The sequence below is a fragment of the Motacilla alba genome, chromosome 5 (genome assembly GCF_015832195.1).
Source record: "Motacilla alba alba isolate MOTALB_02 chromosome 5, Motacilla_alba_V1.0_pri, whole genome shotgun sequence".
NCBI lineage: Eukaryota > Metazoa > Chordata > Aves > Passeriformes > Motacillidae > Motacilla > Motacilla alba.
The window spans coordinates 45,865,250-45,880,604 of NC_052020.1; the positions used below are offsets into that span (position 1 = coordinate 45,865,250).

General features: G+C 40.1%; 1 protein-coding gene across 3 annotated transcripts in view; it reads right to left on the bottom strand.

Moving 5' to 3' along the window:
* Positions 1-1,082: 1,082 nt before the first annotated feature.
* CCDC88C (coiled-coil domain containing 88C) overlaps positions 1,083-15,355 on the bottom strand; it is a 96,900-nt gene continuing 82,627 nt past the window's right edge. The window contains exons 22-31 of one of the 3 annotated variants that reach the window (XM_038137358.1): positions 14,805-14,991; positions 14,479-14,624; positions 13,200-13,289; positions 12,183-12,427; positions 8,087-8,269; positions 7,663-7,731; positions 6,816-6,884; positions 5,737-6,038; positions 4,575-4,790; positions 1,083-3,363 (exon numbers count right to left, since the gene is read on the bottom strand). In XM_038137358.1, coding sequence (XP_037993286.1) covers positions 2,350-3,363; positions 4,575-4,790; positions 5,737-6,038; positions 6,816-6,884; positions 7,663-7,731; positions 8,087-8,269; positions 12,183-12,427; positions 13,200-13,289; positions 14,479-14,624; positions 14,805-14,991 — 2,521 coding nt within the window. In that variant the 3' untranslated portion in view covers positions 1,083-2,349. Of the gene's footprint in view, positions 3,364-4,574; positions 4,791-5,736; positions 6,039-6,815; positions 6,885-7,662; positions 7,732-8,086; positions 8,270-10,178; positions 10,611-12,182; positions 12,428-13,199; positions 13,290-14,478; positions 14,625-14,804; positions 14,992-15,355 lie in introns of those variants that run through there. The other 2 variants (XM_038137359.1, XR_005257031.1) reach the window with 2 other exon arrangements.

A 15,355-nucleotide genomic window follows, 5' to 3' on the forward strand; every position in this document is an offset into this window, starting at 1 on the left:
GCGCCTGTCTGATGCTGCCGCTGGCTCTGCGCGCCTGAGGACGAAGCGCAGCAGCCCCGGAGCTGAGGGCAGGCCCTGCCCGGCCCGCCACAGCCGGGCACTGATTAACCGAGATCGCAAAGTGACCGCGCCTGCCATGGCAGGGCAGGCACCTCTACCAAAACCTCCCTTAGCATTCCCAGAGAGGCCCGAGGGCCACAGACAGCACTGTGCGCTTCAACAGCTCCTCCATGGTATAACCTCTGTATTTAGAACCATCCCACATCTGAACGGCACTGCAAATGTATTCAGTACTTTCTAATTCAAGCTCACTAGAACTGAGAAGATAAATAATTGTAACTCAGAAACTGTCAACTAAGGTGCGCCACTGAGCAGGTATTATAGCAAAAGCAGATCTACAGTAACTAAAAAGCCACAGAGACCACCTCCTCAGCAGCCCAGCCTGCACGTGTCCTCCAAAAAAGAGCTAAAACAAGGGACAAACAAGAGTCTCAAACCTTTAGTGGTCTGGCCAAGAATCCATTTTGAGATAAAATTTATGGAAGAAGAACTTCAGTTTACTAAGAACATTCACTATGTTCTAAAACTGCCATATAGCACACATTAATTTTAAATTAGTTGCAAAACTTTAATAGTAAACCATAGCAACTAAAATAGTAAAGAAGGCAGAAACAGTTTTTTTGCCATTCTCTCCATACTGAAAGAGGAATAATTTCTCACTTTCATAAGGCATCCTGAGAATTAAGTACAAAACAGACTATACAAGATGCAAGCTTTGTCGGTTGGAGAAGCATAAAAATCTAACGGTCTAATTATAGAGTGAACTGTAAGTCACTTATTTTTGCATGTGCAACACTCCTGTCTTCAGTCAGAAGGCCATAATTAAACAAAAACACTCCTGGTACACCTGCTATGCTACAAAAAAAAAAAAAACAAAACCACCAACAAAAAACCAACTTCAGCACACAGACATGAAAATGAATACTAAGGCTTGTGAAGAGGTGTGGCAAACAGATCTCCAGCATGGTCAATCACATTTTTTGGGATTTTTATTTTTACAAGGACAAAAAGTAGAACATCAATCTGTTTTATTTTAATCTTTATTATAAACAATTCTGTAGTTTTCAGAATGGGATTGCTACATATTAGATAACAAAAACATCAATTGAATCAGTTTTATCCTTTACTAAATTAAATCAGAACAAGCAAAACAACTAATTTTTTTAAGGATTTAGTCTATTGCAAGAAGAACAGCTTTACAAACATGGAATTAAAGATACACATTTGATCATATATACATAAGCAGCTGATGACACTCTGGACAAACATACAAAGAACTTCTTTGCACATAAATAGATTTTTTAAAAGTATATTTCTTTCACATGTGTACAAAATTATTTTGCTTTCTATACTGAGAAAAGCTCTTGGAGACAAACAAGGACTTCTAAGAGACAAAAGCCCGCACAGGATGTGGGCTGTCATGCACACAAGAATGTAATAATACAATTTACACAGCATTCTTATACAGTACTTGAGCTTCTTATATACATACTTACAAGACACTTTTGTACACGAGATGCCACCTTTGCAATTGAGATGGCACCTCCCCTGAAAGGCTGCATTGTTCCAGTGTTTGTATAAAAGATAAAACAAGTTTCAAAAGGCAGCACCACTCTGCAGAGTCACGGATCCACTGAGCTGCAGCTATAGTGAAGGCAGTGGGGTAATTATGCTGGCTTCTGTGTTTACACAGTCCAAGTGGGAAAGGTTGAGATATGACCCTTGCAGTCTATACAATACCTTATACAAGATGTGTCTGTGGCTAGAAAAACAGATTTTACCAGATCCATGGCTAAAGCCACACACTTTTGCTTTTCATCTCTATGCTACTTAAGTCAAGCATTTGCTTCTGGTCTTTGGGGGAGAAGTCTGGCTTCCATATGACCTTTTCAGTATGGTTATTTACCAATGGTGGGGCTGAGTTTAGCACACACAGGACCTGTGAAACTTTTCTTTAATGCAAGCAGAAAGGTTGCACAGTGCAGCAATGACAGGGGACCCTGCTAAGCTTCTGCTGGACTGGGGAATGCTCAGAACCTGTGAGAATCAGGTGCCAAGTTTGCTGTGAGATTAGGTCAGGCTTCCACTTTGTTTTAGGCACAACAGTAACAGAAGGACTGGGGTTTTGCTCCTTGATTCTCTTTATCACACTTTGTCCAACTAGGAAACAGTATCCAGACAATACTCAGAGCAACCTACAGGTGATGCCTTTTAAGACCTGACAGTGTCTAGATAAATGATACCTGGACATCAGCCATACCAAACACACATTACAGCTACAGCTGTGGCTTACACACAGCCATACTCATACCAAACCGTCTGCTGATCCCCCTGGGGCTCAGGAGACCCAGGAGTGCTGTTGGAGCTGTTTCCTCTCACAGGCTCCTCTACAGCCCCAGAGCTGCTTTCCAACAGCTTACCCTGGCACTTGGTAAGTAGGGCATCACCCTGGCCTTGTCCTGGGGAAGTATTTGCCTCAGAGCTGCTGCAAACAGCTCTGGCAGGGGCCACTGTGGCCACCTCCTCAGTACGAGGTGCTGACTTGGGTTTGACTTTTGAGGGAGTATGGGATGCAGACAAGTAGTGTTGCCCGGAGTTCACACGCTCTTGCTGCTGGACATTCAGACTGCTGGTGGATGCAGTGGGTGAGGCAGAGAACTGATGGAAGGAGAGTGGCCTCTCATCTTTTGGTGGGACCAGGGAAAGGCGCCTGGCATCAAGCTGCCGACAGCGGGAATCGACACCTTGCATGGAACCCGCCACCTTTGCAGACTGCGGCCTCTCTCTTAAGGGTGCCTGGGAACTCGCTGGCACAGAAGCCCTGGTGCCCTGGCAGACAGTGTCCTTGCCCCCATGCAGCTCTGCTCCTGACTTCTGAGGACTCTCCTGCCTGTAGGCCTCTGGGCCAGCAGCCCTGAGGAGGTCTGCAGAGGCCAAGCTGAATGCCCTGCTCAGTGACGTACTCCTCCTGCTCACGGCTCCGGGCTGCTGAGGCTGCGCCATCTGCCGCACCCCGCTGGCACACTGGTGCTGTGCTGGGTGAGGAAGCTTAAGGGACCCTTGGGGGTTTGCCAGAGCTTCAGGTTCAACTTGTCTGAGGTTTGGCTTCATGTAATTGTCAGGCTTAGCCATTCTTCCTTCTTCACCAGCCATGGCCATCTTCACAGTTGGAGCAACAAGACTAGTGGGCATCTTAGCAGCCTCCTTTCTGGATGGCTGAACCAGCAAGTTTCCAGCAGCTGAAGGCTCATTTGCTTTCCTAAAATAATCACCGAGCAAGTCATCTCTGTTTGTGGAGGTGTCCTGGTGTGAGAAAATATGCATGTCACATTAAAGACAACACATTTTGTTTAAAGAATCATGCAGAACTCTGTATTCACAAAATCTTCCTTCCCACTTAATTTAAACCAAACACAACAACAGATTTTACATAGTGGAAACAGAAGAGATTAAAGTTTAAAATGGGTATAAATCCAACTCAAGGAATAACGTGCTTATTGTAATTAGATTGTGACAACCTTGTTTGCCAGGTTAATTGTCATAATTTCTAAATAATTTTGGTTGCAACCTGGACATTAGCTCTTTTGCTTCCTTTCACATCAGCCACTGTCACTTTGACATCAATATCATATTGATGACATCAGCCTTTGGTCTAGCAGATATCAATTATTTCTGTCATATGCCAGAATACAGCTGATCTGGATAACTCTCTACTATAACTTCAGGAATGTAACAGAAGTCAATACCTTGGGGAGATGTGCTAGCATTACAAAAAAAATTTCATTCCTTCTTCATTGATTCCCTTCACCTCTCCCATTCAATATACTATGTATGTTAAGAGCTGCATGTACAGTACAATGAAATGTAAAAAAATCATTACAAAAATTGGTTGCCTACATTGAAATTGCAAAATTCAAGTCGCACAATTAACCTGGCAGTAAAAGAAAATACGCAGTGAGTATTTTGTGGGGATGGTCCATGCAATCCAAAAATGGTGATATTTGATCAGCTGCCTTTGTACTATTAGTAAAAGACATGCTCAGAACAGTTAAGGGACATGCTGTCTTTACAAAAAACAATGCTAAACAAGCTCATAAAATTTACTTCTTTACTCTTCTCTAGGGAGCATGTTTAAAGCTTAATACACTTATTTCACTAATGTTCCAAATATTTCTTCCAGTCAAAAAACTCAATTTCCATAAGCAAACACCATCAATGGCAATAGTGCAGCATGAAAATTTCTAAGCTCAACTAAGTGTTAAAGTGTTAAGGTTATTTTTAACTTTATTTAAACAGCTGTTACGGGCATTAGCATTACAGAATGAAGAGTCCTCCGCAAATGCGCATGTGTAGGAACAAACGCTGCAAATACTTTATGAGCAATTAATGCAAGTGATGTGGCAGCCTTTAAAGTAACAACTAGGAGTTACAATATGCTTCTATAGGTATTAATATGCTAGCAAAAGCTGTGGTAAGTCAGGAGCTGTTGCCTTCATAATAAGAACAATGGATACCCTGGGGATATAGAATGAAGCAGATCTCCTATTTCCCCTGCCTGTTCTGTGCCTCATGCTGTCGGGATATGAAACACTGAGGACGGATTCGAGTGACTGCGAATGTTCCTGATGAATGGAAGGACATGGGGAGTAGCAAGAGGGATACAGTGCATCAGCTTCTAACAGAAATTGGTGTAATGAAATCATTTCAGTCTCATTTAAACTGCGCCGATGCTGAAAAGAAACAGGATGACAGAAAGAATGAAAATGGACATGGTCAGGTAGTTACAGACACACAAAAGTAATAATTTTAAACATCTCTAAAAGCTAAGAACTGAACTTAGGGTAATGAGGGAATAGGAGGTATATTTCAACATTACTGTGAAAATTCAAGGACCAGAATTTACTGATGCCATGAAATGGCACAGCTCTGCTGATTTCAATACTTTTACCGAGGCATTCATAAAACAGCAATCTCCACTCACACTATGAATTAACTGTTTTTAAGATATTAACCTGTTCAATAGTGCACTGCCTCACTAGTGTAAAGCATGTCTGAGCAGTGAAAGACAAATGCCATCTTGAAAACAAACATTTAGTTCCTGAAAAAAGCACTTCAATGAGTGACATATTCTTGCAGTCATTGAACCAACGGGGCAGCATCAGTCAACACACAAACATGGTGAAAGTATCAAAAACTGAAAAAGAGCCTTTCTCAAACGCACTGATATTTTCAGATTATGAGATGTTGCATATTTTGCACTTTAACTGAAAACTATTCTAGGCTTCATTCCAAATTATAGATTTAGCAGCTGGAAATTACACAGAAAACTTATCAGTTTATAAATAAAGATACCTGGAGCTGAGAACTGATGATATGAAACCTCGACCACAATTATTTGCAAGCAAAAAGCCCCAGCAGTCCAATACACAGTACTTGCAGTGAATTATCTGACTTGCCATAGCTGATAAACACAAATAAATTAGCAGAGTGCTATATGAAAGCTAATTTTACCTTAGTTATTGAAACTGTCTCATTTGTTTTGCAAGATTTGATAGTACTTGTGTATATGATCATCTTGTCTCTGTTTCCCTATGCCCTCATCCTCCTAAATCAGCTTTGAACAGGTTTTTCAGTTTTTTGACATCTGAAATAGTCTATCTAGCTCTATTTACTTACACTTGGTAGAGACAGCCTGTTGCTCTCTTCCAAGAACTCTTCCAAAGTTACCATCTCACTGCCAGGTGAGGCAGATCTCTGCCTGCCTGCATGAGACTGGGATGGATTGCTCCTCTGAGGTATATCACAGGACATCAAACCATTCCTGTGGGAAGAGGACTCTTGCCTGCTGCCAGGGCTTAAGAGAACAGCAGCAGAGTGAAGGGAATACGTATCTCGGAGCAAGACTGGTGCCTCTCTGCTTGGCACCGTATCTTCACTGCTGAGGCTCTCAGTTCTACCATGGATATGGTCTAAGGAACCTGAGGAGAAGCATAAATACCATTAATGACACTGCTCTGACATAATTTCAGTAGATTTCACACTCAGGTAGGAAATTATCATCCAGGACTGTTTCCACACAGTCTGGGTGGCATTTTTTACCTTCATTTTTTCTCCTACAGAGCTCAAAGCAATCAGAGCTTTGAAAAATCAGGACTACTAAATATCTTACAGCACCTTAAACAAGCACAATTACCTCACCAAACAATAAAAATAGCACTGGGGGCTAATAAGCCTTATATTAGTAATATAATACTAGGGTGCCCCTTTACAACCTGCGTGTCATTGAGTGATCTCTGTCTTGGCTGTGTGATCTGAGAGTTAGAACCTGACAGTGGAAAAGCAGAAAGCGGATTTTTCCACAGTATCAGGTCTCCTGGCATCCTTCAAGGATGCACAATTTGCAAAATCTCCAGAGCACACTGATTCCATACACAAGCTGTGTGCAGAGTAAGAACCACAGAGATCTCTTGTTGTAGAGAGTCTAAGAGTGGCCTGATGTTTCCCACAATATGATGCCAGTCAGACTGAAGCAAAACTCGACTGTCTGCCTTAAAAGCCACCACTTGCCAGAATCAATCTTAGAAAAGCACTTCTTGCCAGCACTTTTGATTCCCAAGACAGCCATGTCCAGATTGCATAATCACTACCATTTCAAAACAAGTCTTCAAAATTAATTGGAAGGAAAATGGCATTTTACACACAGATTCACGGAATTTCACTTCCTGTTTGTCACAACTCAGCTGTAAAAGCTTTACCTTTCAAATTGAGAGGTGAACTACTGCTGGAAGCGTTCCTGCTGCTCTCTAAACTGTTTGGCCTGGACACTAAAAAACACAAATCAAGCATTGAACAAACAGATCTTAAGTTCCTCTAATTCTCTAAAAGACTTGGCTACAGTCTCCCTTCTGAAAATAGGACCTGTGCAACTAAATCACTTTGAAAACATCAACAACATAATACACACAGGATGCCAAAATCTGGACAGAGTAGAAAACATATTCATTTTTCAAGTTCTTTAGGATCCACCTTGTTTATCTCATTTTTTGCACAAAGAAATACGTTCTGGGTTTTTACAGTCACTATAAAGTAATGCAGATACTGAAAATGTTCAACAGTAAGTTGCTGTCTCTTTTTCAGTTTTCTTTGGAAGGAGCTGGTGGCCAGCTTGCAAATTCAGTTTTCTGCAGTCTCTAAGCAGGCAGTGCTGCTGCTGCTGCTTCAACAGCATTCCCACTGCACATCCACAAGCCCCACACCAAATTTCTCTTACTGCTGATTCACTCCCTTAAGGAAGGAATTAAACATTCTCCAGAAAATCAGCAACTAATATGTAGGACATGCATTAAAAGGTCTGTTGGTGGTGGAAGGCAACTTGCCTCAATGCCAGCATTGTTTTGAAAATTCATTTTGGCAAAATATCCATTAAAAGCTTCAAGAGAAAACCAGAAGCAGTTAGAATCCCATTCCCAAAATGGTGCTGCATTACTACACCTCCTTGTGTAATAGAAATGCAACTAAACCACATCAGTACAGCTCATGTGGATGCAATGAAACAAGTCTTAATGCAGATGTTTAGAGCACTCACACATGCTACAAGCTTACCATGCCGTCTGGTGCTTGCAAACTCCACCTCCGGGGACTGTTCACACAGATTATCTTCTGAATTATAGGCTGGAAAAGAACATAAAACGCCAATAGAACACAGAAAGGTTAATCCTTCAGGTCTGTCTCCAACACATTCTAGCAGTGTAGAAGACTGAGGTGATCAAGAGGGTTTTAGAGACCCATCTTCTAAACATTGGGCAGGGAACCACTGAAGAACTGACACTCAAATAGTCTCTGCCAAGTTGATGACACTACAAGTGTGAGTAAACCCCCCATCTCCTCAATTAAACCATTCAGCAGATGAAGCAGGAGTGAAAATATTAGTGCTCTGGTTTTGTACTTGAATGCCATTAGTAGCCTTGCAGGAACAACGAAGCAGCCTGCCTGGCATTACCAGCTGCTGTATCAAATGCACACACACCTTTTGGCCTGCTCTGGAGCCGGGAGATGGGGGTGGAAGTGTGCATGTGAATGGCTGAGGTTGAGTAAGTCCTGGGACCCATTTCCACACAGCTGGGTTTTGTTGCAGAGTCTGCTGAGATTTCAGCATTATCATTGCTGCCTCCGTGATGGGAATTCCTTTTTTGCTTTAGGTCCATTAGCACTGGTGGGGAGAGAAGTAAATGAATAAGACTCAATGAAAAATAGCATTAGGGGATTTGTATTTATCTGCCCATACAAACATGACAAACAGGCACAAAGAAACTGCACAACAGAGGCGCTAATTTGGCAAGCTTTTCCATAAACAGTGCAATAGTGGATAGGAAATTTCTGCCACCAGCTTGTCAATCATGTGTGCTCTCTGTAAAGTGTGGGAGTGACAAGGGCTGCTTAGTGCCAGTGGGAGGGTTGATATTATACATGCAACAATTACTGTGAAAGGAGGAAGAAAAGGAGCAAAGACATGAATCCAGAAAAGATAAGTGAGGTGTGAAATTCCCGTAACATTATTCCTCGTAGGTGCATTTCATAAGAACTTACTTCAGTAATAAAATAGAATAGGGAAAGAGTGACAGTAGTCATACTCTTACTCAAAAATAATGCTGATTTGAAAATTATCTATCATGATCCGTGCACGAAGCTAACTGCTTTCATGTTTGTATCTTTGCTATCTTTGATAAGAGCTCAGTCTTTACAAGGTTGAAACTCTGCTCTTACGATGTCCTGGTGCAATGATTTTTAAGTGGAGTTCCTGGGATCTTAGCAGGAGGAAACCAAAAATTGTCTGCTAGAACATTATTTAGATTAAGAATCTGAAAAATTATTTTCTACTGATGAAGCAGGTTAATTAATTTCTTGTAATGTCAATGTAATGCTTTAAGGCACACATAGAACAAAATTTAAACAATTTACTACAGAAAACACACCTAATGAGATGCAAGATTCTGGATTTTATATATTTCTATGGAATACTTGATTAAGTAACAGAAACTAAATGTTGAAAATGCAGCAGAGTGCAGCAGTCAAAATAAACAACTTGCAGAGACAATGGACAGACAGTTCAAAGCACAGAGCAGCTGTGAAGTTGTATTAGAGAAATGGACCAATGTGCTGTCATCTTAGGAGGGCCCTGGAAGCTCACTTCATTCAGGAACAGTATTTTCTCCCTAGGTCTGCATGGGCTCTACAGACTGGGCCAGCACTTGCTCTCAGAACTGAAACATATGCCATGCCTGCAGGGGCAACTACTGGCTAAAGCTTCACACGTTAAATCTGCAGTTATAATTGACTTCATAGATACACTTAACACCTTCCATGGACGCCAAAAATATTAATTGCCCTGGAGACTAATGCTTTCCACAAATCCCCAGATGGGCAACAAAACCAGGCTGTTCTGCCAGAGTCCCTGATTGTGCCACTGGGGACAGTTCTCAGAGTGAGAAGTGAAACAAGATATTCTGGCCTCTCTGCTGAGCCTCCAGCAGCACACTGCCCGTGCTGCATCCAATTCTCTAACAGGGTGGGGACTGGACCTGCACATTCATTTCAGAAGCCACCAGGTCATGAATATTAGACAACAAGAATTCTGGGCAATGGATTAATGAAGGTTATTCCCAGCCTTAAGAGAACAAATCTACATTCCTCCTCCAAAAAAAATCTGTTGAAACTGAAGCAGAAGAAACTGAAGTGTCAGCTCAATTCAAGATGAATTTTCTTAATTAGAAGTAGAAAACCTTGATAAATATCAGGTCTGAATGTGAGCATCAAGACACTTGGCTGAGAATAATTTTTCCAGTAGCTTCCGTTCAAAGCTAGACTACGTAAAAACAGAAAAAGGTGTTATAAAACCTTCATTTTTGAAATCATTAGTAGCACAGACTATTGGAAAAAAATCTTTGGAGCTTGAGACTGTATTTTCATTTTAGTAGGACTACCAACTGTAGAAAGCATAGCAACAGCAAATCAGTTCAACACTTTAACTGGACACAATGCAAGTACATGACCGCAAGAAAATACTGAAGCGAATAGCAACTTCACTTACTGACAACATGCACCACAGCCAATATACATACGCAAACTGTATGCCATGAGGTCCCCTAAAGTGTGCTGCATTGAAGAAATGATCCACAGTGTGCAATAGTGATTCATCTTCTACAGGAAAAATTAAGTCCATGTTCACTAATCTTTGCTTGTATTTAGAGTATTGTATAGACATGCTGAGTGTCTCTATCAATGTGCGTGTTCTTTTAAGGCATGTGGGGGTTTTTTTAATTTATTTTTTTTAATATTTGTCAGAAATAAATGAAGATAAATGCTACAGAGAAGGTGTTAGAAAACTCCCAGTTCCGGGGAAGAAAGAATTTCATTAGGAGAGGATGGGATGTCAGAAGAAGACCAGAACCGGAGCCGATTAGAGAAAGACTGATGATTCGATGGAGACTTAGGAGACTTTTCTTTATCCTTGCTTTTGCTTCTCAAAAAGGCAATCTTTCTGCGCTGTGCAGCTAAATTGTTATCACCCAGGTATCCCAAAAAGAAGAAGAAAAAAAAAAGTAAAAAAAAAAAGTCTTATAAATAAAACTTAAAATGTCTTAACACAGATTAAAGACTACACAGTAAAAACAGAAAAGGATAAAACAATGACCAACACCTATAATGGAGGACTGATGGATGCATAGCTAAACAAATCTAATCTGACTCAGATTAAGGCATAGATTAACACATACACACAATATTTAAGCAAGTCCACTAGGAAATTACTGTTAGATCATCCAAAATGTTTTTGCTTTTCAATATAAAATTAAATTGGTGCACATGTTACTCAGTGATAACACACTCAAATATCCTAGATGTCTCCTAGGCTTTAGTACTGGTGAGCCTCATCTCCACTTAAGTGTGTTTCATGTAACATCAGAATGAATGAAGCCCCAGAGACCTTCTGCTGTCTCTGGCACTCTTCAAAGGCCTTGTTCTGTGGCAACCCAAGCCCAACTTCCCATGCTGAACTTATGATGCATGTTAAACACCTGGAATCATATGGATGATCTTATTCCATAAAACATCTCTTTTTACTTTAAGCGAATAAATGACCTTAAAGAATTAGAATAGGGAAAGGATTTTACCCAATCAAAACAAAACCTTCAGACAGACCGGTACTTGCAGCAGTTTATAATAGCAGTTCTTTTCTCAGCTACTCCCCTTTTGTTTCCCACCCCCCACAGTTGAAGACAGGAATTATTATTCAAATATCAATTTCAAAATTGCTTCTTGGAAAATATTCCTGGAGTATAACAATCTATATAGAGAAGCTGACAGAAACTATCTCAATGGAATAAACAGAGCGTGGGACATATATATTACCTTTAATAAGGCTGAGGAGTATTTATTTTGAGAAACTGTCTTTTAAATTTCCCATCATTAGGAACACTGGATTTACTGTATAAACTAATTTAACAGAAAATCATTCCATCTTCCTTACATATTCCTTAGTGTTAAAAAAATAATTTCATCATTTTACATGAAAAAATTCCTAGTTTAATTCTAAATCAAAACATGGTATTGTCTCAAAATCACCACATTATGATAAATTGGTTATTTACAATAAATGTGTTATTTGTTCTGCACGTGCACCACCTGCTGGCAGTGGCTGTCAGCCAGCTCAAACCCCTCAAAGAGCCTGAACCACATACTATTCCATAATCCAGCTTTAAATGCTTTGCAGCAAAACCCCAGAAAATGAAGTATTAGAACCAACTTATTCAGTAACACTGTATTATGCAATACATCTGGGCAAACAGGGGCTGAAGGGAGAAGCAGTAGATAAAAGGAAGAAAGCAAACTAAAAAAACCCCAAACCTATAATATTCTAGAGTTTACTCAAATTTCTAGTTTAGGGTTTTATGCATACTAAAACTTCTATTGTACTAAAAAACCCCCAACCAAACAAACACCAAAAAACCACAAAACAAACAAAAAAAGGACATAAAATATAATGTGATTGGGCATTAACATATCCTATATATTAAATCTTCCAAAAAAAAATTTCAGCTCATGAATTTAGGCTGGGCATTGCTTACCTTTGTTTGAAGAACACCCAGGGCTCTCTCTCTCTTCCACAGGGTTTGATCCTTGACAGGTAATATCCTGAGCTTCCTGCTGATGTTTCAATTTTTGGGAGGCAGATGGAGAGTTTATTACCATCTCTGGGGATTCAGAATGCCATGTGGAGCTTTCTGCTGCTGGTTTCAACCGCTCCCTTGGGGTCTCCTTCTTTGGCTTGATAAATTTGACTAAGGCTCTGGCTCCAATCCAGGGGTTTTTCCTGATAAAGCAGGTTTTGTGAATGTAATTCAGAAAGTGCTACAAGAAATACTCCCCAAAGAAGTTTACAGCTGTGCTAAAGCCATCAAGCCATTCTACATTTTTTGTTTACTGTCATGAATTGGTTCAAAAATGCACCATGAATTTCACAGCACTTGAGATCCATTTCTCTACTGAAGTCAAATTACTTTTACAGAAATATTTCTTCAGCATGAGAAATGTGAGAAAGACAACTGTTCCCTCTGCTAGAAATCTGAACTACACATATGGACCACATAAGACATTCTTACAGTGTGACAAACTCCACGACAGGAAAGCCTGAGGAGGAAAAATGAAAGCTGCTTTGAAGCCTCTTTGCTAACGTTATCACTCAGAACAATGTATAGCGGAATTAATTTGGCTCTTTTTTGTTGTTTTTAGTATAATTTTTTAGTCCCTTCTCTCCAACAGACTGGTTATCCCTTGCTTTGAAAGAGCAGCTCTAAAAGCTCCTAGTGCTGCTTAGTCACCATACTGGGAGCAAAGTGGTTCTTTCCCAATTATTTTGGGAGTTTCAGATTCTTGTGTTAATACAGAGGGCCCCACGTGAGGCCCTGTACTCTACATTGACACAACCTGCTGCTTCAGGGAGTATCTTGCAGAGTGAGAGGGAAGAGACAAGTGGAGACGACACCACCCTTACTTCAGATGAAGTTTCTGTTATCCCCAGTTATGGAAAGCCCTTTCTTCCCTCACTGATCTGTACAGCAGATCTGAATCCATGTGGAACTTACTTTTTTGGAGCAGGATCATAGAACTTGTACTGGTCCATTATCTTCTCTTCAAGTTTTTCCTTATGTCTTCTTAAGGCATTCAATTTATCACTGTGAGGGGGGAAAGCATATTCTGAGTCATCTGTATGAAATGAAGCATAATCAAAAAACTGAAGACCAAAAGCCACCAAGAGAAGAAAGAGACTGAAATATCTTCCTATCCTGAACCTTCAGGATTCACAGTCTGTTTGGAGAGGGCAAATGCAAAAGCCTATCAACCATGCTGATGGGTGATTTTTGTGCAATAAAGCATGAAAGGTGAAAGAACAACAGTAGATGGTGGTGCAAGATTACTAACTAATATCTTGGGCAGATTTTGTTTGGTGGGTGTTAAGACTAACTGTGTTTTTTTACTGATTATTTTGTTAACCTACACAGGGAAATTGGCAAATCTTATTTTCATTCAAGTAATAAGGCAAATGTACCTCCATCACAGAACAGTCAGATAGCAGGATATACAGATCAGAGTACATCTGAACTGTATTCAACCTATTTCTAACAAGCAAACAATTTCTAACACTTCAACCATATAAGCCAGTACTGCTATGAAACTCAGCTCAGTAATTCCCACATCATCCTAATGTGCTTAAACTAAAATTCTTGGGATTAAGAACATTTTCCTTCCTTCTTTCATACCCATAAGAGAAATTCACTGCAGTGAAAACAGGACTCTTTGTAAACACGCAGTATCTTTAAACAGAGTATCTCACTTCAACATGTCAACTTGGGCATGAAGGACACAGAAAAAGTATGTTGATGTCTGTATCCTTAAAAACAACATCAATGCAGGTATTTCTTGAAATGCAAATGAAAAAAAGCAAGAGGAGTATGAATATTTGCTATTCTTCAGGAACCTAAATACAAAATGACTGTATTTTTGTTGCAACTTGGCTATTTTCCAAAACCTTAGAACTCTTTCCCAATCTCCTCTTCTTTGAGAAGTACCGCTGGGTTTAGCATCCCATCTTTTCTAACTGTATTTTCCACATAGGTTCATCTGTATTATTTGAGAAGAGCTGTGTTTGCCCAGGTGTTTTGTGAACAACCCTTTGCAGTAAGGCAATGTGGAAACATTTTGTGCTTTCTCCCATGACACTTATCTCCTACCAAACATCCCATTTTCCAACAGATATCACGAAGACCTATCATTCCACTGCCTGCTCTTCTAGTCCTGATAGGTGACTTGTATTCTGTATTCGGTATTTTATTAAGGTATCAGAATTCAAATCTATTTTCTTACATGTACTGTTTCTGTTCTTCATGATACTGCTCCTTGCTCTCCATGTTCTGCTCCAATAACATCTGATTCTGCTGGCTCAGCATCTGAATCTGACTCAGGAGATGATGGTTTTCTTCTTCCAGATTTCCCTTTAGACGGGACAGGAGCTATTGAACAAGACAAATTAATCTTTCCTCTCCATCTGGCTTCCCTGGAGTGCACCATAATCAAGATAACAAGCATGGCAATCTAAGATAAAAACCTATACACTTCAAACTCTATGGGGGTGTTGTATGGGAGCTCTCTAACCCAAAAGTAGCAGCAGCTGAGTATTCACAGCTCCTCACCTCACAGTGGTTATCCAGCTTGGTCAGAGAGATATCCATGGATTGGTGCTGTTCTTTCAGCTCATCATAGCGAGCCTGCCAACGATTCAACTCCAGCTGAGAGTTGTTCAAGGAAGTTTTCAGCTCTTTAGTGTGTGAATGGAGCCCTTCATACTCTGCCTTTAGTTGGTTGTGCAAGAAATTCACCCTAAACACGAAGAAGACAACAGGCTTATGAAGGACACTGCACAGAAATGATCTCACATTCAAAGACCATACCATCAGTTTGCAGCTCTCACTAAATCAAACATAGTTCCAAAGAGTAGCTCCTAAGGACATTTTTATTCTAAGCATTTAATAAAATTTAAGAAGTAGTGGCAACATTAAAAAAAATTCAAATTTACAAAATAACTGAAAGGAAAATACATGAAAAATAAAACTGCTATTTCTTCAATATGTAAGAAACACACCACATTTTCTGAGGCACAATGTATTTAACATCACTGGGATATTAAGACAGTTCTATTTGGCACAAATAAAGAAAACTCACATGTTAATTTTTTATCCTGATG